Source organism: Cricetulus griseus, chromosome 5, assembly GCF_003668045.3.
Source record: "Cricetulus griseus strain 17A/GY chromosome 5, alternate assembly CriGri-PICRH-1.0, whole genome shotgun sequence".
Classification (NCBI taxonomy): Eukaryota; Metazoa; Chordata; class Mammalia; order Rodentia; family Cricetidae; genus Cricetulus; species Cricetulus griseus.
In genome coordinates, this window is record NC_048598.1 from 119,920,801 (window position 1) to 119,947,164 (window position 26,364).

Below are 26,364 nucleotides of genomic sequence, written 5' to 3' on the forward strand. Positions count from 1 at the left end.
ACACTGAATGCATAAAATAAATATTTAAAATGAAAGTCTTTTAATTCGGGAACAATGAGTTCTTTTCTTTTCGGTGCTGAATAGCAAACCCAGGGCCTCACAGGAGCCAAGCACTCTGCCAAGCCTCACCTCTAGCTCTATTCTCTAGCTTTGTTTTTAAACTTTGGTGTCTGTCTTATTTCCAGCACATTATCCTCCTCAGCCTCCTGGGTATGTCACTTCATCCAGATCTTAACTTAAAAAGAGAGAGAGAGAGAGGAGAGAGAGAGAGAGAGAGAGAGAGAGAGAGAGAGAGAGAGAGAGAGAGAGAGCTCTTTACTGTGTAGGAAAAATATGTTTATTGGATAAATTACAAATGAACCCCACAATTTATAAATAGGGTCTGGAGAGTTGGCTCAATGGTTAAGAGCGAGGCCTGCTCTTCCAGAGGGACCCAGGTTTGATTTTCAGCACCCACATGGTAGTTCACAACCATCTGTAACTCCAGTTCTTGGGGAACCTGATGCCTTCCTTCTGGCCTCCAAGAGTCGCAGGCATATGTAGTACACAGACATATATGCAGATAGACTACACATGCATATAAAATTAATTTTAAGAAATACTTATTAAATAAAACAAGATCTCTTCCAATTCCAGATGTAGCCAATATTTAAATGTCCAGTTTTTATTGCTGCTGCTGTTGGGGTTTTCAGCTTTTTGGAGATATAGCCTCAAACTCTGAGTCCTCTGGCTTCTGCTTCCCACATACCAGAAGGACAGGTACAGGTCTCTCCACTCAGCTCAGCACCTAGTTTAAAGCTGATTTTTGTTGTTGTTGTTGTTGAATAGATTATTTTGTTGTTGTTTTACTTCACCTTTTACTTCTAAAACAAGATTGTTGCTTTAGGACTATGACTATTTGAATAACATTTAATGTGTTTTTTTATATTCACCATAAATATAACTTAAATTTGCATTTTAAAAATTATAGTTATGTAGGGCCAGACAGTTGGTTACAACTCACAATCCTGAGTAATCCCTGAGCTGGGAGCATGAAGACAAAGATCTCTGAGGCTCACTCACCAGTAGAAAATTAGTGTACTCCAGGTTCAGAGGGACCCCGCCTCAAAAAACAATATGGAACAATTGAAGAATACACCAACATCATCCTCTGACATATCCAGGAAACTTAGCACGATTATATAGACTTACATTGGCAAATATGTTAAAAAATCAAGTTGGATTTTGGGGTGATGGATAAACTTGTGTTTGTTATGCTCAATAAAACATCACTGTCCTGTAGATAAGTTGTCCAGTACTGTACTGAGAACCTTGCAGTCATTAGAAGACCTCAGGATATTGTCTCATGAATCAACATCTCTGATTTTTTTTTTTTTGTCTTCTCATATTTCCACTACATAGAAATATTAGGTACCTTTTTTTTTTTTTTTAACAGCATTCTTTTAACAGATATCCATCTAGGGGTTATAGCCTTCTGTGCCCAATTCTTATGTTGTACCAAATGGAATGTCATTAGTGTAAAGATCATAAAGTTTCCTGAACAAGTTTTAAACAAATGGAAACAAGTTATAGGAGTGTATAAAGGTCCAGAGGATTAAAGAAACAAAATATCTTTGGAAATCTGTTTGACTATCAGAGCTTTAAAATACAAAGAATTATGTAGCTCACATTCCAGTTAAGCAGCAAAACAAGGCTGGCATGTGATTGACCTATAAACCAAAAAATTCTATTTCTAGTGGTTTTAACCTTGTGGGGAATTGAAAATGATTTACAAGTATAGCTGTATGGAGACCCTTCCTGAAGTGGCCTGTAATTTAGAATTACTTTAACTTGTATTTAGAGGCCATTGGCAAAGTTGACATTCTCCAGTGAAGAAAAGAGAATCAGGATAGTTTTTAAAACCTCAGACCATTTCATATACATAAAGTAACAATTATTTTGAAATCATTTATTTTGTGACATAATTCACTAATTAGCTACTACAAAACTTAGACTGCATAGAATTAATTTCAGAAATGGCTGTTGCTTAGTTGTGTTGCCTATATGTTACAGGGTGATAAACATAGTCACTTAGCAGTGAGCTCTGTAATTATTGTATCAGGCTTTACCTTGCTTCACTGTAATCCAAAATGCCTTTTATTGTAGAAGGCTATTTCATTCCATTGCTTCTGAATGTCTCTCTTTCTCTGCCTTAGTTTTAGATTTGTTTCATTTTTTAACTAGTTCCTAGTATGTTGGGTTTTTATTCACTATTTGATATATTTGTTTTAATATATGTTCTTATTTTAGCAGGTAAAAGAATCATAACTTGTTTTTTAAAAGAGCATTAATATTCTCTAACCCATTATCTGTCTTTTATACATTTTGCATGTCACTGTTTTTCATTAACATCTGAGGTATATTATAAGAAAAATAAAAACTCCCATCTTTAACAAGAGCTTTTCCAGGCACTGAATTAAATATTAACTGTCACACACCCCACCTCGAGATAATGGGAATCTTTAACTTTGGCTGCATCCTTGAAACCTGAGCATTACTCATAGTCTAACAAAACTAGGGCCACCAAACTTGGCAGCAGAAATCATTTCAGTCTTGCTGTGACAGCTACCTGGATCACATGGTTATTTTCCCAGCATTCAGAAGGCAGAGGCAGATCTATCTCTGAGTTTCAGGCCAGCCTGGTCTACATAGTGAATTCCAGGCTACTTGGTAGGCCCAGTTTCAACAGAACAAAACAATGAATTGATGGTAGGACCATAGATTATGATTCCCTTATCCTGATAGTTGAAATTATATGACTATATCAATGCAGAATTCTTTGCTCTAAAAGAACTGTTAAAAAGAAAACAAAACCCTGTTTCTTAAATTCCATTTGTGGCCTAATTTTTTTATGCCCCAGTGTAAACCTTAGCCTTAGATCCTTCATAGTGGTTTATTCTGACCTGGAATAGATCCTATTTCTGTGTGTTGTAGAATTGCTGAACACACACATATACAGACTTACACTAATGGATGTGGACCACCTGTGACTAAGCTCCCTGAATTAGAAAGGGTGTGGCAAGAATTGTTGAGGTATGCTCATGATTTAGCTTTATGGGTTGCCATTTTTGTGTTTTGTCAAGTTTGCTGTTCCAGGGCATTAACTTCAGAGCCTAACAGCATGGGAAGCATGGTGTACTAACAGGGTGGTGGTTGGCTTTTGATCTGGGATCTCACTATGAAGCCAGGCTGACCAGACGCTTCTCTGCAGACTCCTGTTTTATTTTATTTCTTTAAGAGGCAGGCTTTTACTATGATGTCAAGGCCTACCGTGAATTCCTGGACTCAGGCAGCCTTGCCTTAGCCTCCTAAAGAGCTAAAATGATGGGCATATGCCACCACATTTGACTGCCATTGATTTTAAGTAGAAAAATGTGCGTAGAACTAAGTGTCCATTTGTTCTGTTATAAATTTTAAATACAAAATCATGCTCAGCTGGTATGTCCTGGTCCTTTTTCTCTGCTGCCAAATTTGGATGCTCTTAATCCTAAATTAAGTAGTTGCACTGCATGAATACAGGCTCTGAATTCCTCTCTTTCCAGGGATTCTTAGGTCATAGAGTATGTTGCCCTGCATTTTCACGCACCTTTCCTTTTCCTTGTCACTCCTGGTATGGATAACTCTTTAAAACTCTTACCCCCACCCCCTCCCTTTCTCCCACTTTTCCTTCTCTTATTTCTGTATGTGCTTAATTGATGTGAAACCCTGGGACATTTAGCCTATACAATAATAGCACTCGACTTGTCCCCCTGTTCCTCCAGGAAAGGAAGTTCTTCAAAGGCTTCTTTGGAAAAGTAAGTTTGATGCCATGATTGTGCTTATTCTATAAGGAGTTACACCCCAGTGTAGCACTGACATGCTAACAGAATAAAACCTTGATTTCTACACAAACAGAAATAGATTTGACCGTATCTGAACAACTAATGAATTAGTTGCTGTCTATGGTTTTACCTGTCTTTCTTGTGATATTAAATATCATTTCTAGGAAAGCCCAGTAAATGAATCAAGTAAGTTTCTTTAATGATCTCTTCAACACCTGCTATTAGATAAACTCTATTTGATCTTTCAAAACTGTTTTGTTAGTGTATTAGCTATATTTTTAACAGGTAGATTTTAGTTAGGGCTCAAGACTGACAGAAATAGAAAGATACTAGATTCAGGTAAAAATTTAAAGTACCCCAAATTTTACATTCAATTCTCTTAGTTTTTTAAAAATCTAAGTTGAATTTCAGGGGAATAAATGGAAGCACATAAACTTACCTTTGAAGATTCTGCTGTGATCTTTAACTTGTATTGCTGATCTAGGAAAATCTGTTATAATTAATAGTCCGCCAAAATCCGCTGCCTGGGTGCTGTTCATATAGGTGCTCTGATACTTTTCTAGTGATGCTTATTCACCGCTCAGATCTTCAGAAGTACCAGGGCAAGGAATGTACCTCAGTGGTAGAGTGCTTGCCCAGAATCAGCATGCATGAGGCCCAGGTTTCATCCCCAACACTAGAGAAAAATACAATGAAAGAGGCTAGAGAGATAGCCCGTTAAGAGTGATTACTGCTCTTACAGAGGACCTTAGTTCAGTTTCCAGCATCCACTTTGGGTATCTCACAACTATAAGTCCATAGCCAACCTAATTTAGACAACCCCTCAATTAGAGTCCTTTCCCAGGTGATTTCAGATTCTGCCAAATTGGTAATACTGTCACAATATCAAATTTATATGACATATGAAAAATTATGATTTACTTTAATTGAATTATTATTCTTAATACAGAGAGGAAGCTGAGGTTTCAGAGGTTACATGCCTCCTTAATCCCAGGTCCAATAAGTGATAGGAGCTTGGATTTGAACCTAGATAATCTGTCTCCCGAGTCTCTTAAACACTGTACTATACACAATCACTTTTGTTTTTCTATTTTTCTTTTGTAATGCTGGGAGTTGCACATGCCAGGCCAATGTTCTACCATGAGCTATAGCCACCGCCTTTTTTTGTTGTTATTGTTTTGATTTTTAACTTTCTCTTTTGAGGCATGATCTTATTAATTTTCCGGCCTTGAATTTAGTATTTCTCTTACCTCAGCTTCCTAAATAGCTAGAATTACAGGTCTTTGCTACCAGGCTTACATTCTCCTGTGTGTTCGGGTAGGGAGCTATTATTTTGGGGTTTTGAGACAAGGTCTAGGCCATCCTGGGATGGCCTAGAACTTTCTTTCTAGCTGAGGATCACCTGAATGAACCTCTCTAGAGGTGCTGGGGTTACAGGCGTGTACCACTATGTCTAGTGCTGCAAAAACCAGAATGCCATGGGTGTTAGGCAAGCACTCAACCAGCTGAGCTACATCCCTAACTACCTGACTTCCTTTTTAAAGAGGTAATAGTTGTCTTTGGATTTTATTTCTAGTAAACTATTTTATTATAGTTTTTCAAAAACCATTTTTCCTCAGTGGTTTAAACTAGCTCATGGAACGCAGGGCCTAGAGCGTGATAGGTAAGCACTGTGCCATTGAGCTTGAGCTGTATCCCTCTCTGCCTCCCTTCCTCCTTAGGACAGTGTCTTATTAGTTAATTAGTCAGGCCTTAAACACATATAGAACCTAGTGTTCTACTCGTGATGCTCTTGCTTTCTGCACATGGCCCATGACTAGCTGTAACTCTTCATTTTAGTTTAGAGATTTTTGTTTGTTTATTGAGAAAGGGTTTCTTTTATGTAGCCCTGGCTGTCCTGGAATTTGCTATGTAGACCAGGCTGGCCAAAAGTTAAAACTCACAGAGATCTACCTGCTGCTACCTCCTAAGTTCTGGCATTAAAGACATTGTACCATTACACTCAGCTTATTTGGAGATTTTTTAATAGTAACCATATGTTGTGTGCCTGTAATCCCAGCACTTGAGAAGCTGAGGTAGGAGAATTACCATAAGTTTAAAGCTAGCCTAAGCCATATAGTGAGTTCTAGACTAGTTAGGACTACACAGCAAGGCACAGCTTCAAGAAATAAAAACAAACAAATCAGTCCTACTAGTGACTTTTACTCCCACAGTATTTTCTTTAAAAAAAAAAAAAGCAAACAAACAAAAAACTAAGCAATCTTAGCATTACATCCATGAATATATATGACTGTAAGAATTATTTTCTTGGGCTAAAGAGATGACTCAGCAATTAAGAGCCCTTTTTCTTTCAAGGACCATGATTCAGTTCTCTATACATACATAGTCGCTCAAAACTGTCTGTAACTCCAGTTCCATGGGATCTGATACCTTTTTCTGACCCCTGCAGACACTAGACACTCATACGGCACATAGACATACATGCAGGCAAAGCACTCAAATGCATTTAATAAAAATAAACCTTTGAAGCTTTTTTAGAACTTTTTGAGGCCATGTTCCAGTTCTGGACAGCCAAAGCTATATAACAGATTCTGCCTCTAATTAATTTTTATGTTATGGGAAGGGGTCCTTTTACAGTAGAACAATTTTGTTAAATAATTTATAAAATTCAGTAAGTCAGTTTTGATTCAGTTGAGTCCAGGGAAAGAAGAAAACAAACAAAATATAAAAACACTACTTATAACTTCACCAGCAAATAGCTTTAATTGAAACACTTTTCTTTCATTTTAAGCCTCTCTGACTTTCCAGTTGTCATCATTCTCTGAATTAATCTCTAAGAAACAGAATAAAAAGACTTGATGTGTTGAGTTTGTTAACTGAGCTATTGTTTAATGAAAGCTGGAGGTGAATGTTTTTAATTTTTTATTACATGTAGAGTGTGTATGGTTGTGTGTGTGTGTGTGTGTGTGTGTGTGTGTGTGTGTGTGTGTGTGTGTGTGTGTGTGTGTGTTGTGTAAATGGAGATTTTCCTGTCTAGTCTTATTACCACTGAACCCATTTTCTCTCCACCCACCAGGTCCCATAGCTGCTTAATGAAATAACCACTCAGAAACTTAATATATTATTTATAATTGTTTAGCCAATGGGCTAGGCTTTTTACTGTCTAGCTCTCTCTTAATTATTAACCCAAAACTATTAATCTGTGTATCTCTATGTGGCTTTATCTTACTAGAGAATGCGCAGGTGTCTGTCCTTTGTCTTTCTTTTCCCTGCCTTTGTTCGAAATTCCCACCTAGCTAAATCCTGCCTGTCCATTGACCAAAACAGGTTTATTCATCAACCAATAAAAGCAACACATATTTGCAGCATACAGAAGGAACAGCCACATCAGTGTGTACTTGTGCGTGGTGCACATATAAAGTCAGGAAGTTTTCCTTCCACAATGTGGTCTCCAGGAATGGAACTCAGGTCGTTAGGCTTGTCAGCAAGTGCCTTAATCTGTTAAACCATTTCAGTCACCCTATAAATGAAGAATCTTATACATGAGTATTAGATGGGCAGGCATGTTGCTACACAGGCAGTTCCATCTGTTCATGAGACCGAGCTAGGATGATTGCAAAATTTGGGATTTTAGCAAGACCTTGGCTCAGATTAAAAAAGGAAAGTCGATGTAATTCAGTGTTAGAACACTTGCCTAGCATGGATAAGACCCTGGGTTCAATTCTCAAAACTCACTCTCTCTCTCTCTCTCTCTCTCTCTCTCTCTCTCTCTCTCTCTCTCTCTCTCAATGGTAGGGGGATAGTAGTATATGCATCTTTAATTCTTGCATGTAGAGTTGAGGATTCAAGGCTCATCTACATATTAAGATTGAGGCCAGCCTGCATGAACCTCTGTCTCAAAAAAACACAAATAGCAGGTATAAGGAGTTTTTTATTTGGTGGTTGGTTGATTTTGTTTTTGAGACAGTGTTTCTCTGTCCTGGCTGTCCTGGAATTCACTTTGTAGGCCACGCTTGCCTCTCACAGAAATCTGCCTGTCTCTGCCTCCCAGGTGCTGGTATTTAAGATGTGCACCACCACAGCCCAGCAGGTATTGCTTTTATCAATACAGCTCCTCATAAATTATGATGCTAAACTAGTCTTTGAGCCTTTATGGTTAATGGTCCATGATAAAGAGAACAATAGTAATTTGTTACACTACACTTTTACATTAAGTAGGCGAAAGAAGTTAGTCTTGATTTCGAATTGATTAGTCATAGCCAAGAAGCTGCCTTCATCATCTCAAATGTCACCGTTTGACCCAATCACTCATGTTTACCTCCATGGTGACAGCAGTGCTTCCAGAAACTACAGTAATAAAAACCATGGACATCTGATTGGCTACAGAACTACTATCAACATCTAAAAAGAAAGGGAAGGGAACTGGACCTGAGCTTAACTTTTTCCAAACTAGCTAATTGCTCTCTGCAGTCCATAGTATACTCAGCTTTTGAGAGATTATTATATGTGCCTCATGACTGTTAGTGTAACTGCCATGTTAAACAAATACTTTATTACCAAGTAGCTACATGATGCATAAACTTTTTATTTTTCAATATCCTGCCATTAAAGGCTTATATACCACCTGACATGAGATGTTTTGTTTACTTTTTGTTTTGTTTTGTTTTGTTTTTGTTTTTTAGACAGTTTCTCTGTGTAACCACCCTGGCTATCCTGGGACTTCCTCTGTAGACCAGACTAGCCTCAAACTCATCTGCCTGCCTCTCACTTAAACATTTGAAAGGAGTTTATATTAGTATGTTTGAGAAATCTCATGAACTATGAAGTCTCTATTCCCATTTTATGAGAGAACCAACTCTATAGATGAGAACTCCTAGGGTAAGTCTCTTCATAAGCCATTTACCAATAGTTATAGCTTTTATAGCTTACTATGAGCCCTGACCTACTTTCTCGTTTGCTACTTACAACAGCTGGTGAGTTGACTGGTAGTTCATGAAGCTGCATTGTACAAGCACATGGAGACAAGCTCAAAAGGTCACCTACTTAGTACATTTTACCGTATGCTAAAACCAGAATTTTTTTGAAACTTGGTGCAGCTATCTTTGATCTACTCCATGTCAGTATCATCTCATTCAAAGGCACTGACCTGCTCTCCTTAGGTCTACTTTAATTACAGTGAATGGAGAAGTGTGTAACACAGAGGACACCAGGCAGCTCAGGGTACACACAGCTGCATAGACATGGATTGCACTGCTTGCAGATATTTCAGATATCGAGTGCTCTAACATGGAAGCCAGGTTATCACAGAGAAAGCATCGAGTAGTCTGTGTGAAAGGCAGCTTGAGCTGAGCAGCTGTGCCCTTGACTGCTGTTCCTCCCAATCTCAGCAGTTCGTGTTACCTTCACTCAGTTGTCTTGTCTAATTGTCTTGTCTACCTTGAACTCTGTAGGAATTTAAGTTTGTGAACTTATCTAGGCTATGATGTCATTTATTTCTGACATATAAAAATTATTAATATTATATTTGTGCAAGTTAGTTATAAATTGGCCATGAGCTGTGTCTCCTCAGCCTCTGGGTCCTTTTCTTCCTTTTTGTTTTTAAATTCTTGAACTCTTCCTTACATTAATTTTATACTCTTCAGTTTCTTCTTAGATAATTTTTAGGATTTGCTTTATGTTTCCTTTTGAAAGTACATTTCTGGGATTGGAAAGGTAGCTTAGTAAAGCAAGCATGCGATCTGAGTGTGAACCCCAGCACGTTTTTAACGTGTAAAAACATGAGCCAGGTTTGATCTCTCTCTCTCTCTCTCTCTCTCTCTCTCTCTCTCTCTCTCTCTCTCTCTCACTCCCTCTCCCTCTCCTCTCTCCCTCTCCCTCTCCCTCTCTCTCTCTCTCTCTCTCTCTCTCTCACACACACACACACACACACACACACACACACACACACACACACACACACGCATGCGCGCGCGCAAAAGTATATTAGGACAAATCCTTGAGAGAGAAGAAGGAACAAAAAACAAGTAACCAGAAGGCTTTTATATTCCCCTTTTGTGTCCTTTTTTCTTATACAGTGATCAGTTGGTCACGAACCTTTTCCACATTTGGGGGATAAATTATTAAGTTTCAGAAGCCAGTCCTCACATATACATTATAGCATCTCAATGGTTCTCAAGTCAGTTTTAGTAAATAAAACATGTTAGGGAATGTGCTCTTCATCCCTAGTCAAAGACACATAAGATGACTTGATTTTCTTAGCACAATGACTCCCTTGTTTTAGGTAACTATTATGCTTCTTTTTTCCTTAAACTTTCAGAATTTCCCAGCACTTAGGAGGCACAGGCAGGTGGGTTTCTGTGAAATTGAAGCCACCTGGTCTACACACTTAGTTCCAAGACAGCCAGAGCTACATAGTAAGACCCTGTCTCAAAAAACAAACGACAACAACAACACCTTTTCAGAATTTGTTTATTTAATTAATTTTATGTGAATGTCAAATCACTTGGAGCTAGATTATAGACAATTGTGAGCTGTCATGTGAATTGAACCTGGGTCTCTGGAAGAGCAGCCAATGCTCTTAATTGCTGAACCATCTCTCCAGCCCTCAGAATTTCTTACTGAAAATAAAACTGACCCAGAAGGGCTGAAGCTTCTAACTGTAGTTGAGCACTTGCCTGGTATGAGTGAAGTTCTGCTTTCAGGGTTAGTGTCACATCCACTGGCCTGTCTGTAATCTGTGCCCATCTGTCCTTGTTCCTTTCCTTTTGTTTGGTTTTGGTTTTGAGACAGGACTTCTCCAGCTAGGGCAAGCTGACCCCTCGGAATTCTCTTGCCTCTGCCTCCTGGGTTCTGGGATTGACAAGTGTGCCCTTCATGCCCAGCTTCCATTACTTTTTTACTATTTCAGCTCTTATTCCAGTCTCCTCTTTCCTCAATAGTTTTTTTTTTTTTTTCCTTCAGTAGATTGTCCTGAGACACAGTTTTAGAAAAGCTTCTTGGTGTCTTCAGTTCTGCCATCCTGCCTTTTGATATCATTTAATAACCACACTGCCCTGGCTTCTGGCTTTACACTAAAGCTGCTCCTTTCAAGTCTTTCATACTATTGCAATGAGTCTGTCACCCTGATCTCAGACTGTGTCAGCATTTGACATTCAGGCTCTCCTTATAAAGCATTGTTCATCTGGAGTATAGAGAACAATATGCTTTCCTTATGCCTCTGTCTAATACTTCTTAGTTGTGGGTATTTCTCTGCATGCAACTCTCCATAGATGATGTCACCCAATGCTGTGTTATGCCAGGCATTCTGAACTTTGTACTGGTGTTTCTATCATAGAAAAGGTATAGCATAGGATCAGAGACAGATTCTGAAGCCACTTCTGATTAATTCCACCCCATGCACTTAGAAGCTTTGTGGTTGATACCTAACCTCAGGAAAATGTCTTTACTAAAGAATCTTTAGGACCTGGCAGGTCATTGTACAGATATTCCTTCTGTCCTTGTTCCTCTCATCTTATCCCACCATCTTTACTAATCATTCCTTAAAAGACACCAGGAATGCTCCTATGTCAGGGCCTTTATATTTACTATAACTTGTTATAATAGAGAACACATAACAATCCAGACACATTTATATGACCCACTTCCCCATCTTTTTCTTTGCTTCAAAGTCTCATCTAAATGACACATTTGTTTACAACTATCCTAAAAACCCACCCCATTGTCTATACACTGCTCCCTGTTTCTTTCCTAGCCTTATTTTTCTATTGTCTCATTTATCATTCCATACCCTTTACTTACTTGTTTGTGTGTCTATCAGTGTAACTTAAGCTCTTTCAGAGGACACAGATTTTCACTTTGTAGCGGAATCTTCAGTACCTAGAGTACTATATGGTCTTTCGTATATATTCTCAAGTTCACTCTGTAATTAAAGAATCAGTTATTGCTAATTAAATACTACCAAATTGTTTAACAGTAACAAATGCTGCTAGAATAGAACAGAAATTTAAATGTGAGAAAGTATAATGAAAGCTTTCTGGAGATAACACCTAGGCTGAGATTTCAAACTAAGTTTTGGCTAATTAGGGTGGAAAAGAAAGGAACTTTTAATGAAGCAGCCATTGGGGAAATTATGTTTCTGTCTCTTTATTGCTTTGGAGAATATGAATATATTTGTTCACCATGTCATTCTCCTCAGAAATTCAATTACTGAGTTATGGACACAGTCTTTTTTCCTCATATTTTAAATAAAATTTAAAACAACAACTAAATCAAGTTCCCTACTGGAGGGAAAAAGTTCTCTTTCTTTTTACTTATTTACTTTTATTTATTTTATTTTAGTTTTTTGGGACATAGTTTCTCTGTGTAGCTTTGGAGCCTTTTTGTGGAACTCACTCTGTAGACCAGGCTGGCCTAGAACTCACAGATATCCGCCTGCCTCTGCCTCCCGAGTGCTGGGATTAAAGGTGTGTTTGTTAGAAGGCACACTGCATCATGATCACTGGCTAGTGTGTCATTGCTGCTCTGATAACAGAGTTATCTGTGAGTGTGAGTGCTGCTTCTGGGGAGTTCACAGCTGTGCCACATTTGCTTCCCTGGCCTTTGTGACATTTCCTTACTTTGACTACCATGAGAACATCTGCTTACCCGTCTTACTCTTAGCTGTTATGGTACCCAAACCATCTTGTTTCTGAATATCAGTTAGGTTTATGGTAGTTTGTGTTCTTACCTCATTAGTGATACTGGGAATCGTAGAATTTTAGATTTAGACCGAACATAAGAGGCAAAGTCAGTTTAAAATATTGGATAGGGTATAAATATGGGGGGTACAAAATAATGAGTAATGAATCTTTCAAAAGAGTCATTTAATGGCTACATTCTAGAAAAATCTTCAGAGCATAGCCCACCATATTTGTCTTTGAAAATCAAGTTTTTGGGGAGCAAGACCATTCTTCTTTGTTCACATGTTGTCTGTGGCTTCTTTTGTGCTGTGATGACAGTTGAGTAGTTGCCATGCAGATTATATGGCTGGCAATGCCCCAAGTATTTGGTAGTTGACCCTACACAGAAAAAGTGCCAATCCCCGATTTAAACAATTTAAAAACTCATATCTATAAATATATCTCATTTCTTCCAGCTTAGCATCAGTATATAAAATGAAAGCAATGTAAGGCTCCTCTAATCTATGAAGACTATCGTCACCAGCCTGTTATGTTCATTGGTTTTCAATTTATTTTAAAGGGTTACTTCTGCTTAGTCACTCTGAAGGGATAGGAATATAGTTCAGTTGGCACAATGCTTGACTAGCATACATGAGGTTCAGTCCCAGCACGCCATACACCAGGCATACATAGTAGCATGCTTCTGTAATCCCAGGAGGTTAAGGCAGAAGAATCACAGGTTCAAGGCCAGTTGCTACATAAAGAGTTCAAGGGTAGCAAGACCCTGTCTCCAAAACAGACAAACAAAAATTACAAATGTGTGGTTCTCTTACTTGTAGCAGGTTTCTCACTGTGGCTTTAGTCATCTGTGACCAACTCACTGCCTGTTAGGTTTTTATTCAATGCCAGAGCCTGGTTACTAGCCATGTGGGTTTACATTAACAAAAAGTTTGAGGCCAGCCTAGGCTATATAATAAAGCCTTGTCTCAGGTGGTGGTGGGGGAGGGGAGAGAAAGGAGAGAGGGAGAGATATTAAAATTTAAAAGTTTTACTCATAATAAAAGAAATTTCAAGTGGATTAATTTCTTTTTTATTTTTCTTTTTTTATTTTATTAGTTCTAGTTAGGGAACAAGCTTATTTCAAGTCCCTTCTCCCTCTCCCTCTCCCTCCCCTCACCCCAACCCTCCTCCCCCACCCCCAGCTACCCCCACCCCATCCACCCACCACTCCCCAGGCAGGGTAGGGCCCTCAACGGGGGCTCTGCAAAGTCCACCAAGTCTTCCTATGCTGGTCCTGGGCCCTTCCCCATGTGTCCAGGGCCAGAGTGTAACCCTTCACATGGGATGGGCTCTCAAAGTCCCTTCTTGCACCAGGGAAAAATACTAATCCACCACCAGAGGCTCCCTGGAGTGCAGAGGCCTCCTTATTGACATCCATGTTCAGGGGTCTGGATCAGTCTTGTACTGGCCTCCCAGACAGCATCTGGGGTCGATGTGCTCTGCCTTGTTCAGGTCAACTGTTCCTGTGGGTTTCTCCAACCTGGTACAGACCTCTTCGTTCTTCATTCCTCCCTCTCTTCAACTAAATTCCCGATTTCGGCTCATTGTATATCTGTGGATGTCTGTCTCTGCTTCCTTCAGCCACTGGGTGAGGGCTCTAGGATGGCATAAAGAGAAATCATCAATCTCATTTTAGGGGAAGGGCTTTTGGGTTACAAGCGGATTAATTTCTTAATTCCAAGGTGGATATTTAGAAAGTAGAGACGTGACTCTTCTGCCATTTCTCTGAGGAGGCAACCCCCCACTTCTCTCTTCCCTTTTGTCACTCCCCTACCTTCCTCCAATAAACGTTCCACATAAAAAAAAAAGAAAGTAGTGACTTGAAAGTTATGCTTTTCACTAGTCACAAGTTAGCTTGATCCTTCTATTCAGCTGTCACAAATTCTAAATTGCTAAAATTCTGTCTGTGTTAGGTCCATTTTCTTATTTTGAAAAATAGTAATCTTTAGTGTGGAACTCATTTTAACATCAGCATCAGTCAATAGGAATTCCACCTGTAACCTTGAAATGATGACCAAGCCAGAATGTGTGGCAGCAATAGTAATGAGCTCATTCTTAATTTCTCACATGTGCATCGTCACTCCCACAGCTTTGTTAGTGTCTAAAGTATGTACCTTTTGGAGGGGGTATTTCTACCACAACCAAGTCCTACATTTCATGCTTATTCTGAATTACCTTTTTCATTAATGGGTTTGTTCTTTGACAACTTCATCCATGCATACAATGCATTCTGGTTACTCTTTCCCCAGCCCCCCTTACTTCCCTCCCACTGCTGCCAACCGCAGATCCTCACTTCTTTCTTACAGATCTCTTTCCCATAATCACAACTCTGTCTTGTTTTGTGTCCCATAAGGGCCATCTATGTGACCATGGGTTTGGCACTATCCATTGGATCCTGATGGGTTCACTAGTAGGCACACTAGTAGGCCTCTCCCAGGATCTATTAGATTATATGTAATACAATCCATTATTATAATATAAATTTTTTCATGAAGGCATAAATGAAAAATGTTTCTATAAACATAAAATTGAGCCAAGAGTAAATTTCAGAATATTTCTGAATATTGTAAGGAATCTAACAAAGGAACCAATTCTAAAATGACTTATTTTTCCTCTCCTTCAATTGGTTAACCTTGACTTTTGCTGCAAATGCTGAATACTACAGTTTATATAGTAGTACAGTGTGATGAGTGATAAATCTGTAAATGAACATACTAAAGTGGCTACATACTACCTTTATTTTTTTTTTATTTATTTATTTTTTTTGGGTTTTCGAGACAGGGTTTCCCTTTGGCTTTGGAGGCTGTCCTGGAACTAGCTCTTGTAGACCAGGCTGGTCTCAAACTCACAGAGAACTGCCTGCCTCTGCCTCTAAAGTGCTGGAATCAAAGGAGTGTGCCACCATGCTCAGCTAATAAAACCTTTTAAAGAATGTGTTTAATATTCATAGAATCTTTTTGCCTTTGATTTATTTCTCAGCCCATTCTAATCTAACTTCCACTTCCCTATCAGTCAAGTCCTCCAGAGAAGCTCACCTGATAAGTGAACGTGTGCTTTTGGACACATGCATCTACACATGAGATAGATTATTTTAGGAGTTGGTATGAGTTTATGTATGTGGCAAGTCTAAAATTTGATGCTAGCAGGCTGGAAACTCAAACAAGATTCCCATGGTACAGACTCAACTGCTTGAATGGGACCTGCCCAGATTTTAAAAGCTAATCTCCTTTATCTAAAATCAGTCACTATTTATTTACTTAGTTGTTGTGTGCCTGTCTAAATGCTATGCCCTCGGAGGCCAAAAGAGGGTGTTGCATTCCAGGTCTACTGAAACTGGGAGTTGCAGGTAGTTATGAGCCACTTGGCTTGAGTGAGGGGTAGGAAATGAATTTAAGTTCTCAAAAATCAAATGCTCTTAACCACTAAGTCATCTTTCTTGCTCTTGTTTGTTCCTTTAAGATGAAGTCTTCTGCCAGGCATGTTGGTGCATGCCTTTACTACCAGTGCTGAGGAGGCAGAATCAGTCAGATCTCTGAATTGGAGGCCTACCTGGTCTACAGAGTTGAGTTCCAGGGGCTGTTGTACAGATAAACCCTGTCTTCAGAAAGAGGGAGAAACAAAGATAAAGACGTTCCTTGTCAGTTGAGCTGGCCTGGAGTTCATTGTGTTCTCTATCTGAAGAACATCGGAAGCACATGCTGATCTTTCCTCAGCCTACCGAGTGCTGGGATGGCAGGCAGGCCTAGGAATATTGACACGTAAATGTTATAATCATAACTTCTATAAGTGGCTTCATTGCTAAAGCCAGTGGGCTCTTTTAACATCTGCTTCCCTTACTTGTTGTTACATCACATTTGACACAGCCTTCCATTACTTTTGAAACCCTTCTCCTTTAGTTTTAATGATACTCCTCTCCTGTTGTTCTGTCCCATTGACTATGTTCCTTTTCTGATATTTCAAAGAACTGCTTATCTCCTCCCAACTCTTTAATTATTGATGGTCTCTGGTATTTTTACCCTTTCTCTTCTCTCCCAATCAAGAATTCTATCTTAAGAATTATCTCTTGGTGCTCAAGAGTTAGCTCAGCAGTTAAGAGCACTGGCTGCTTTTCCAGAGGTCCTGAGTTCAATTCCCAGCACCCACATGGCAGCTCACTTCTATCCATAACTGTTGTCTCAGGGGATCCAGTGCTCTCTCCTGGTATACAGATGCACACACAGATAAAACACCCATATACATAAAATAGATAACTCTCTTATGAAATTTTCTTTCGCCAAATGTGGTGGCATACTACTTTAGTACAAGCACTTGAGAGGCAGAAATAGGATCTCTGTGAGTTCAAAGACAGCCAGGGCTGTAGAGAGACCCCAACCCTCCTAAAATAAGAATTAATTTTGGGAATCCCTTTGGTCTGTACTTCTGTGACAATCTGATACCCACCCTCAGCCTTTGTTTTAATTTGCTTATATCCATAGACAAGTTAAGAAAGGACAATAAACCTGGTGCTGGTGGTGGTGGTGGTGGTGGTGGTGGTGGTGGTGGTGGTGGTGGCGGCGGCAGTGGCGGCGGCGGCGGCGGCACACGCCTTTAATCCTAGCACTCAGGAAGTAGAGGCAGGCAGATCTCTGAGTTCAAGGCCAGCCTGGTCTACAGAGTGAGTTCCAGGACAGCCAAGGTGAAAAAAAGATGGAAAAAAGACATCAAGTACTGTTGCATATAAATTACTAACTTGTTCTCAATAATTCCTGTTTGGGTGGCAACCCAAAGAAAAGTCTTTTTCCTGCCAGTTAAGAATAAAGAAAGAGAAAGAAAGAATGAATAAAAAAAACTGGGGGATGGTTGCTCACACCTTTAATCCCAGAACTTGAGAGGCAGAGGCAGGAAAATCACCAGCCTGGTCTATAGAGCGAGTTCCAGGACAGCCAGAGAGAGCTACATAGAGATACCTGTCTCAAAAAACCAACCAACCAGACAACAGCAACAACAAATCAACCCTTTATTTTCTCAGTAGTGAGGATGTATTTAGGAAGTCCACAAGAACCCAGAATAAAGGAAAGTCATGTATTTACTGGGGAATTACTCACAAATGACAAGGCAAGGTAGAGAAGCTCCAAGGTCTTTGCCCTGGATGCTGCCATCTGCCTTCTGACCACAACCCAAGAAAAAGTAAGCACTTGCTCCCAGTCCACAGGTAGTACATGAGACCCTGCCCCAAAGGGGCTGGGACTTCAAAGACTGTTGGCTAAAAGAATGCCCGAAACACAGTTTTTAATTCGTCCTATGCTCTCAGAATGTTTCCATGCATTTAATGTCAAATTAAAAAACTAAATCAGGGCTGGAGCAATGGCTTAGCAGTAAAGAGCACTGGCTGTTCAGCGGTCCTGAGTTCAATTCCTAGCACCCACATGACTTTCACAACCATTCATAATGAGATCTGGTGCCCTCATCTGCTGTGCAGATATTCATGTAATCAAAACACCCATATACATTTTTAAAAAATTTTTAAAACTAAGCTGAAGTGGTGCTAATCTTGAGGGAATAATTAATAATTTTAAAGATGGTTCATAGGTAATGAAGGTTTCTTGCCATTTTTAACATGAAAATTTCAGGTGACCAAGGGTCATACTGGTTTTCAGAGGATAGTGGAATGGTCAGGTTTATCTGTTAATGTCTACACTATATGTGTATAAGTTCTTGTGGTGTAACTCCTTATGTATTTAATATTTATCTGACTCTTAGTTTTCTTGACTGATGTTTTTAAATGGCTGAGGAATCTAGTTGTAAATTCTTTGCCGTTTATGGAATGTGTTGTCTTGGTTTTAGTTATATCTGTCCCTTCTCCTTTACTTAGTTTATCTTATGGTTTTGTGATGTGTTTCTGAAGTGATAGCTTTGGCTTGTTTTTTCCTAAATGTTGATGCAGTTTGGTTGAGTATCTGGCTTTGGGCACCTTTCCTGAGCTTGGACTTCCTCTCCCCTTGGGACTTTTGGAAGACAGCAATCAGTATTTTCTTTAGAAGATGAGTTTTGCTTTCCTTTTAACATTATATATATGTGTGTCTCCCCCTGCCCCTTATCTTTTAAAAGACGGGAAAAAAAGCAGTGAAGGCTGTTCTGTGGGTGTCAGCGGATGGACTCAGGGTTGTGGATGAAAAAACTAAGGTAAGAGTTTTATGAGTTCATATTACTGCTCGTGTGTGTGTGTGTGTGTGTGTGTGTGTGTGTGTGTGTGTGTGTGTGTGTGTGTGTGTGTTTATCTCTAATGATAAAATGCCATTAAGTTGTTGTAGTAGCGCTATAATATCCTACTACATATCCAAAGTACAGTCTTTTAAGAGACTGTTTCAGTGTCTAGGAAACTAATTTAGTAACTCATTTACTTTATGAAAATAAAAAAAAACCTCAGCATTTTGTTCCACTTAATGTAGCATATTTCATGTACCAAGCATTAATGTTTAATGCTAAGATATGAGTTCTATTTTTGTTCCATGTTTAATTTTTTTCAGATCCATGAATATATAAAGTGATGTATCTTTTGCTGTAATTTTTTAGATGACAGGCCACATCTTAAATTTACCCTTGTTAAAACGTATGTTAGAAAGTGATAAATGAATCAGCCAACTCAAAGCTCAAAGTTGAAGTAAATTTTAAGCGTTAGAGGTAAGAATTTATTTAGGATTCAAGCAATATTCTGGGTATCATTTTGTATTTAATAGAAAGTGACCCTAAATGCTTAAGATATGTAAGATCACTTAATCATTACTAACTTTTCTTGAGACCTAAAGTCAGGAAACTTTTTTAACCAGGACTTAATTTAGAAGTGGATAAGGTTGGGCAGACAAAGAACAGGTTTGATGAGCAATTTATCTGATTTTTTTTTGTTTGTTTTGCTTTTCAAGGCAGGGTTTCTCTGTGTATCAGCCCTGACTGTCTTAGAGCTCTCTCTAGACCAGACTGGCCTCAAACTCACAGAGATCCCCCTGCCTCTGCCTCCTGAGTGCTGGGATTAAAGGGGTGCACCACCAAACCCAGCTATGTATGATAATTTTTAAGCACATTTCAGACTTTTGACTTTTTTTTAAAGATTTATTTATTATGTGTACAGTGTTTTATATGCATGAAGTCCAGAAGAGGGCACCAGCTGTCATTACAGATGGTTGTGAGCCACCATGTGTTTGCTGGGAATTGAATTCATGTTCTCTGGGAAAAACAGCCAGTACTCCTAACCTCTGAGCCATCTCTCCAGCTAACACCACCCCTTTTTGTTTTGTTTTGTGTTTTTTGTTTTGATTTTTTGAGACAAGGTTTCCCTGGAACTTGCTTTGTAGACCAAGCTGGCCTCAAACTCACAGAGCTCCTCCTGCCTCTGCCTCCCTAATGTTGAGATTAAAGCCATGCGCCACCACCTCCCAGCTGACTTTGTTTTTTGTTTGTTCAGAATATTAATTGGCTTAAATTTTGATGTTTTTAAAAACAACAATGACTTAAGTATCTTTTAAAACTTGTATCATTTTAATTCATGTTTTGGATGACATTTATTTTGAAAAGGGATCTTGCTGTCTTTGATCTAACAATCTCTGCCTCAGCCTCCCAAGTGCTGGGATTGCAGTTTGTGCTGCCATACCAGGCAAATTTGTCATGCTTGTGACCGTGTCTTTGTTTTTCGCTCTTGTTGGAAATTAATACTGCCCCTTGGTGGCTACTTGTAGCAGCTCATTTATGAATTTTGTTCTTTTCTACATTGATTGATGATAGCTGCTGGTGGTTGAGTGGGTCGGTAGAGACGGGTCTCTCTATATAGCCCTAGAGAGCCCATAGCCTAGTCTTGTCTGGAATTCACTATGCACCAACCCAGTTTGGCCTTGAATTTGCATCATTTCTCTTGCCCTAGCCTCCTAAGTGCTGGGATTATAGGCATGAGCCATACTGTTTGTACTGTTAGCTAGTGGCTTGTCACCATTGGGTCCATTTCCCACCTTTATATTTTACCTATTGTCAGGGACTAAATACAGTGTTGGAATTAGTGCTTGTGACAAGGCCATTCCATGACCTGCACAAATTAATATAGATACCGAAGTCTGAGCTTCAGGTCCATAACCTTTCTTTGAGCAAGAAACTATGTTGTGGTGATGCACAAATCTCTAGCATACAAAGAAACAGAAAATATACTTCATTCTCACAGAGAAAGCAAAGACCCAACTCCAAAATAACTTAGGTGTTGGAAGCAGCAGACAAAACTTGTAAAGCAGGCATTACAACTCTACTAAGGGATGTAAAAGAAAAAAATGCTACTATCAAATAAGCAACTAGAAAGTCTCAGAAATTATGAAAAAGCAGCAAAATCCTAGGGCTGGAAGAGAAAATTGTACTTCTCAAAATTACAGTACTTGAAGTGAAAAGAAATCCAGTTGGTTGTAAAAAGGGAAAGTATAGAATACTAGGTATCAGTCTCATTTGCATACCAAAGGTACTGGGAACTCACTTTCCTATGTTTTTGCTATATTTGCAAATAAACCAGTAACATTGATTTATGTATGCATACTGTCAAATTGAACGTGCCAGTTACTGTGAAAGAGCTTCAAGCTAGGACCAACTGACACATATGCACTTTAGAATATGAAGTGATGCTTCCTAGTCAAAATCTGTTCCAACTATGGGATACAGCTACTGGATACAGCTATTCATAGCTCAGTTGAAACCTACGTAGGGGACTCTGCACTGCAGAATGAACATCCAGTGATGCTTCTGAGAAGACCACACAACTAACTCATAAGCCTTCTCTTGCCCTGTGCTTCCATTTCCTAGGACCTCATAGTTGACCAGACAATAGAGAAAGTTTCTTTCTGTGCCCCAGATAGGAATTTTGACAGAGCCTTTTCTTACATATGTCGGGATGGCACCACTCGGCGCTGGATCTGTCACTGCTTCATGGCTGTCAAGGACACGGTAAGTCCAACATGGTATATGCCATTATGAGGAGTCTACCTGAGCTGCTTTCAGCCAATGTCAGCCAGGCAGTTCCACTATACTTTTAGTAAGTACTCGATGCTAAGGCTGATCATAAAAGTACCTTCTTTGTAAGATCTTATTCCTTTTATTCAAGTAATTCTCACTCTTGGTCTGAGCCTGTGAGAGGGAAGTCACAAAGCCAAGCAGTTGGCTAAGATCTAGAGTCATTAAAGGGAAGCAGAGACACCTGGTGAGCTCATTGGCTGATACCATGATTCATTCCCCAGCACCACAAAGAAAGGAGGAAAGCAAAGAATGGGGGTGAAAGAGGACAATATGTTGCCATAGTTACTAAACTTTAGTTGGAGCTTTTCATCAGTAAAGTGCTTGCAGTTTGTTTGTTTGTTCTTAGAATCTAGTTTGGGGCTGAAGAAATGGCTCAGTGGTTAAGAGCACTGACTGCTCTTCCAGAGGACCCAGATTCAATTCCCAGCACTCACATGGCTCATAACCATCTAAGCTTCAGTCCAGGTGATCTGATGTCCTCTTCTGGTCTTTTTGGATACCAGGCATGGACTGCAGTTTACAGACATACATGCAGACAAACTACCCATAAACATTAAAAAATATATATATAGGGTTTGTGTCTGGACAACATTACACACCTTTAACTTTAACCCAAGCACTTGAGAGGCAGAGGGAGGTGGATCTCTGAATTCAAGGCCAGTGTCAGCCTACAGAGCAAGTTTCAGGACATCCAGGGCTACACAGAGAAACCCTGTCTCAAAAAAAAACAACAACAACAACAACAACAAAAAAAAACGAAGGCATATTAAAAAAGAAAGCCATAAGTTGGTTTATGGTTTCAGAGGGTTAGAGCCCCAGATGGCAGAGCAGCAGAACAGCTGAGAGCCCATATCTTTATCCACAGCAAACAGCTACAAATAGCATTGTAAATGGCCCACGTCTTTTGAAATCTCAGAGCCTTCCCCAAATGACACACCTCCTAATTCTTCCCAAACAGTTCAACCTACTGGATACCCAAGTATTCAAATATGTCAGCTTATGGGGGTCATTCTCATTCAAGCCATCATATAAGACCAAGTGTGATGCCACCCGCCTATAATCCCAGCACTCTGAAACAGAGCCAGGGGAGTCACTACAATGTAAAGGCCAGCCTGATCCACATAATAAGTTCTAGGCCAGTTGGGGAAAAACATCCAAACATGGGCCTGAAATCCCACCACTGAGATACAGAGGCAGGAGAATTAAGTTGAAAGCAGCCTAGACTATATAGGGAGAAAGAGAGGTGGGAAAATAGGATGGGAGAGAATAAGTTCATCTTTCATGTAAATAATAAAAAATTCTAACATGATGCCAGTTGACTCACTCTTTTAATCCCAGCATTTAGGAGGCATTGGACCTCTGTGAGTTCAAGGCCAGCCTGGTCTACATAGTGAGTTCCAGGACAGCCTGGGCTACAGAGTGAGATCCTGTCTTGAAAAAAACAACTACAAAAAAAAATCCTAAAATGAAAGACTAGTCTTTTAGATGATAGCAGTCTACTTCATATATCATTAAATTTATAATTTCTGGAGTGATTTTTCTCTCTTTTTTTAAAATTTTTATTTATTTTGATAGTCTTATGTAACCAGGCTTGCCTCAAACTTGCTATGTACCTGAGGATAAGCTTTGGCCGTCCAGCATCCACCTCCCAAATGAGGGGAGGTGTCTTTATGCATGGCTCATGAGCCATCACTCCTGGCTCATCTCGGAGTTTTAGGGTTTTGTTTGATTGTTTGGTTTGGTTTGGTTTGGTATGGTTTTTTGGTTTGGTTTTTGGTTTTGTGTTTTGGTTTGGTTTGGTTTTGGTTTTGGTTTTTAGAGACAGGGTTTCTCTGTGTAACAGTCCTGGCTGTCCTGGAACTTGCTCTGTAAACCAAGCCAGCCTTGAACTCGGAGATCTGCCTGCCTCTGCCTCCTGAGTGCTAGCATTAAAGGCATGTGCCACCAGCCTGAAAAGTATTAAGTTCTTAAAGACATAAAAGTAATAAACATTTAGAGAGAGGAGAGATGGAAAGAGAGGACGTCTTTATCCTTGGAACCGTGATGCTTGGATGCATGTGGTCTCAGAACCTTGGAACCCACACACCCCAGTTGTGTTCATTCCCCTCTCATGATTTAACACCCTGGCTTTACACCATCTTCCTAGAGTTAGAATAAGTCTGCCTGTCTTTAAATGAGCAGGCAGAGGACCACAGTTATGTGATATCTTACACACAACGAGCATTTTAAACATCACCTCCCCTATCATAGTTAACATTAAAATCCAGCAAACTGCCTTGTTCCCAACTGCCTACATAGTAGGATTTTGAGAATACTGCAAAAACTTCACTGTTACCAGAGAACTGTTCTCACTGTGAATGACATCAGCAGTTATTATTACCAGCTCTTAACTTTTTTATTCTATAGTAGGCACATGGTTTAAAATACAGTAGCCCTCACAAAAAAATAATCTTACAAAATGATAAACTTGGAGCTGAGAGGGTCATAGGTATGGTGGCTTTTAGGATGGGAAAGTTGACAACTATGCCTGCAGGTCTGACATACGCATCTATAAATGTACATCTGGCCAAAGAAGAGGACCCCAAAAAGCAGCTAGTAAGACCAGAACAGCTCCCCATATATACTGCACCTCCTCTCTATTCTAAATATGTTGAACAGCCTGGTTATTTACAGATGAGCTTTGCATCCATCCATACTACAACTGTTTGTTATACTGGCTGGTGCAATGGTGTTTATATCTTTATGCAGATGGGATAATGGATACAGTACAGTTTGCATATGTCTATCTGAAGAATCCTCCTCAAGATTTTCTACCTAAGGCCGGGCGGTGGTGGCGCACGCCTTTAATCCCAGCACTCGGGAGGCAGAGGCAGGCGGATCTCTGTGAGTTCGAGGCCAGCCTGGTCTCCAGAGTGAGTGCCAGGATAGGCTCCAAAGCCACAGAGAAACCCTGTCTTAAGATTTTCTACCTAAAATGGGAGTGATTACAGCTTCAGGACTGGTGGGTTTGCTTTCAGCAAGAAAAGGTACTAGGTTTAAGAAGATTGCTTATCCACTAGGATTGGCTTCATTAGGAGCAACTATTTGTTACCTCCCTCAGTCGGTAATAATTGCAAAGATAACTGGGAAAAAGGCATATACTACAAGCCAGCAAATTTATCAAGCCATTAAGTCATTGTGGACAAAAAGCAGTGAAAAAGAATCACTCCCTGGCCGGGCATTGGTGGCACACACCTTTAATCCCAGCACTCGGGAGGCAGAGGCAGGCAGATCTCTGTGAGTTCGAGGCCAGTCTGGTCTACAGGAGCTAGTTCCAGGACAGCCTCCAAAGCCACAGAGAAGCCCTGTCTCGAAAAACCCAAAAAAAAAAAAAATAAAAAATAAAAAAAATCACTCCCGGAACCAAAGGAAGAGCCTAAGGTAGGAAGGTCTGATGAAATATATGCCAAAACGCCTGACTTGAAACATTCAGTACCTTTTCCAGAAGCACTTGCCTCTGCAACAAAGATGAAATCGAAATCCACTGCAGGCCCTACACAGTTTATACCTGACCCCAAGCTCATGGGATCCCGGGCAGTCTCATCCAGAAGATAAAGATATGTACAGCACTAGAAGCTGAAGTAGATGGCAGTGGGAGCCTGCATAGAGAATCGTAAGATGTCCCAAGTGACAAAGAATGGTGACAAATCATGTAACGGATGGGTAACTGACAGAGCATGGCTAGAAATTTTTCCATGATGTTTTCAAATAAACAGTTTGACCAGTGATACAAGTGATTTAAACACAAATTAATGACAACACAAGTAATGTTAAGAGATTGATGAAGGGGCTGGAGACATGGCTCAGGGGTTAAGAGCACTGGCTGCTCTTCCAGAGGTTCTGAGTTCAATTCCCAGCAACCACATGGTGGCTCACAACCATCTGTAATGTGATCTGGTGTCCTCTTCTGGCACGCACTATATACATGATAAATAAATAAATCTTTAAAAAAAGAGAGAGAGAGAGATTGATGAAGCAACTGAAGTAGAAGTACTAGGAGTGCATTCCATGACTTGTAAGAGAATTTATTAGAGAGCAAATAGAATGGAGATATAAATGTCTCTGAGACTAAAATCTAACCATATGCATATGTAAACATACATATACATATTTAAACATATGAATCTGCTTCCGTTTTCCCAGTTATTGCCAGTTAACTTAGAATGCTGGATAGAAGGATGTGTTTCCCAGAGTTGGAATGAAATATCCATATTTTATGGCACATAAAAAATAATAATAAACTTGACTCTGGGTAATTAAATGTATCTATAAAATAATGATTGGTTTACCTAACTCCGTTCTCTTGCCACACATAAGCAAATCAGTTCCATTTCTAAGTAAGGCATAGATGCAACTGTGTTTGCACTTTTGCCTTTGTGTGGTTGGGACGTGCAGTTGTGAATGACAGAGCTAAAATATAGGGAAGGCATGAAGGAGACAAAGCAAAGTCTTTACTTGAGTCCCTTTTAATAGGGAGTTGTTTTTAAGTTTGTAAATACCCCCCCCCCCCCGGAAATGTTGGCAGTGCAGTCAGGCTCCTGAAATTCTTGCCTCTCCAGTGCTTCTTAGACATGTCTGCCAAATATTCTTGCAATTCCCCTTTTACAAAGCAACTAGTGGGCTGGAGAAATGGTTCAGTAGTGAAAAGCACTACTCTTGCAGAGAGCCCCCAAGTTCTGTCCCCAGCACCACTTTAAGCAGCTCACAACCTTCTCAAACTTCAGCTCCAGGGG

At 39.7% G+C, this 26,364-nt stretch overlaps 1 protein-coding gene across 6 annotated transcripts in view; it reads left to right on the forward strand.

Annotated features, from left to right (window-relative positions):
* The window catches only part of Numb (NUMB endocytic adaptor protein), a 104,245-nt gene that overhangs the window by 68,013 nt on the left and 9,868 nt on the right, over positions 1–26,364 (forward strand). For 4 of the 6 annotated variants that reach the window (XM_027418454.2, XM_027418458.2, XM_027418456.2 and 1 more), the window contains 3 exons: positions 3,801–3,833; positions 18,665–18,739; positions 21,383–21,523. In XM_027418454.2, coding sequence (XP_027274255.1) covers positions 3,801–3,833; positions 18,665–18,739; positions 21,383–21,523 — 249 coding nt within the window. The remainder of the gene's footprint in view (positions 1–3,800; positions 3,834–18,664; positions 18,740–21,382; positions 21,524–26,364) is intronic. The other 2 variants (XM_027418457.2, XM_027418459.2) reach the window with 1 other exon arrangement.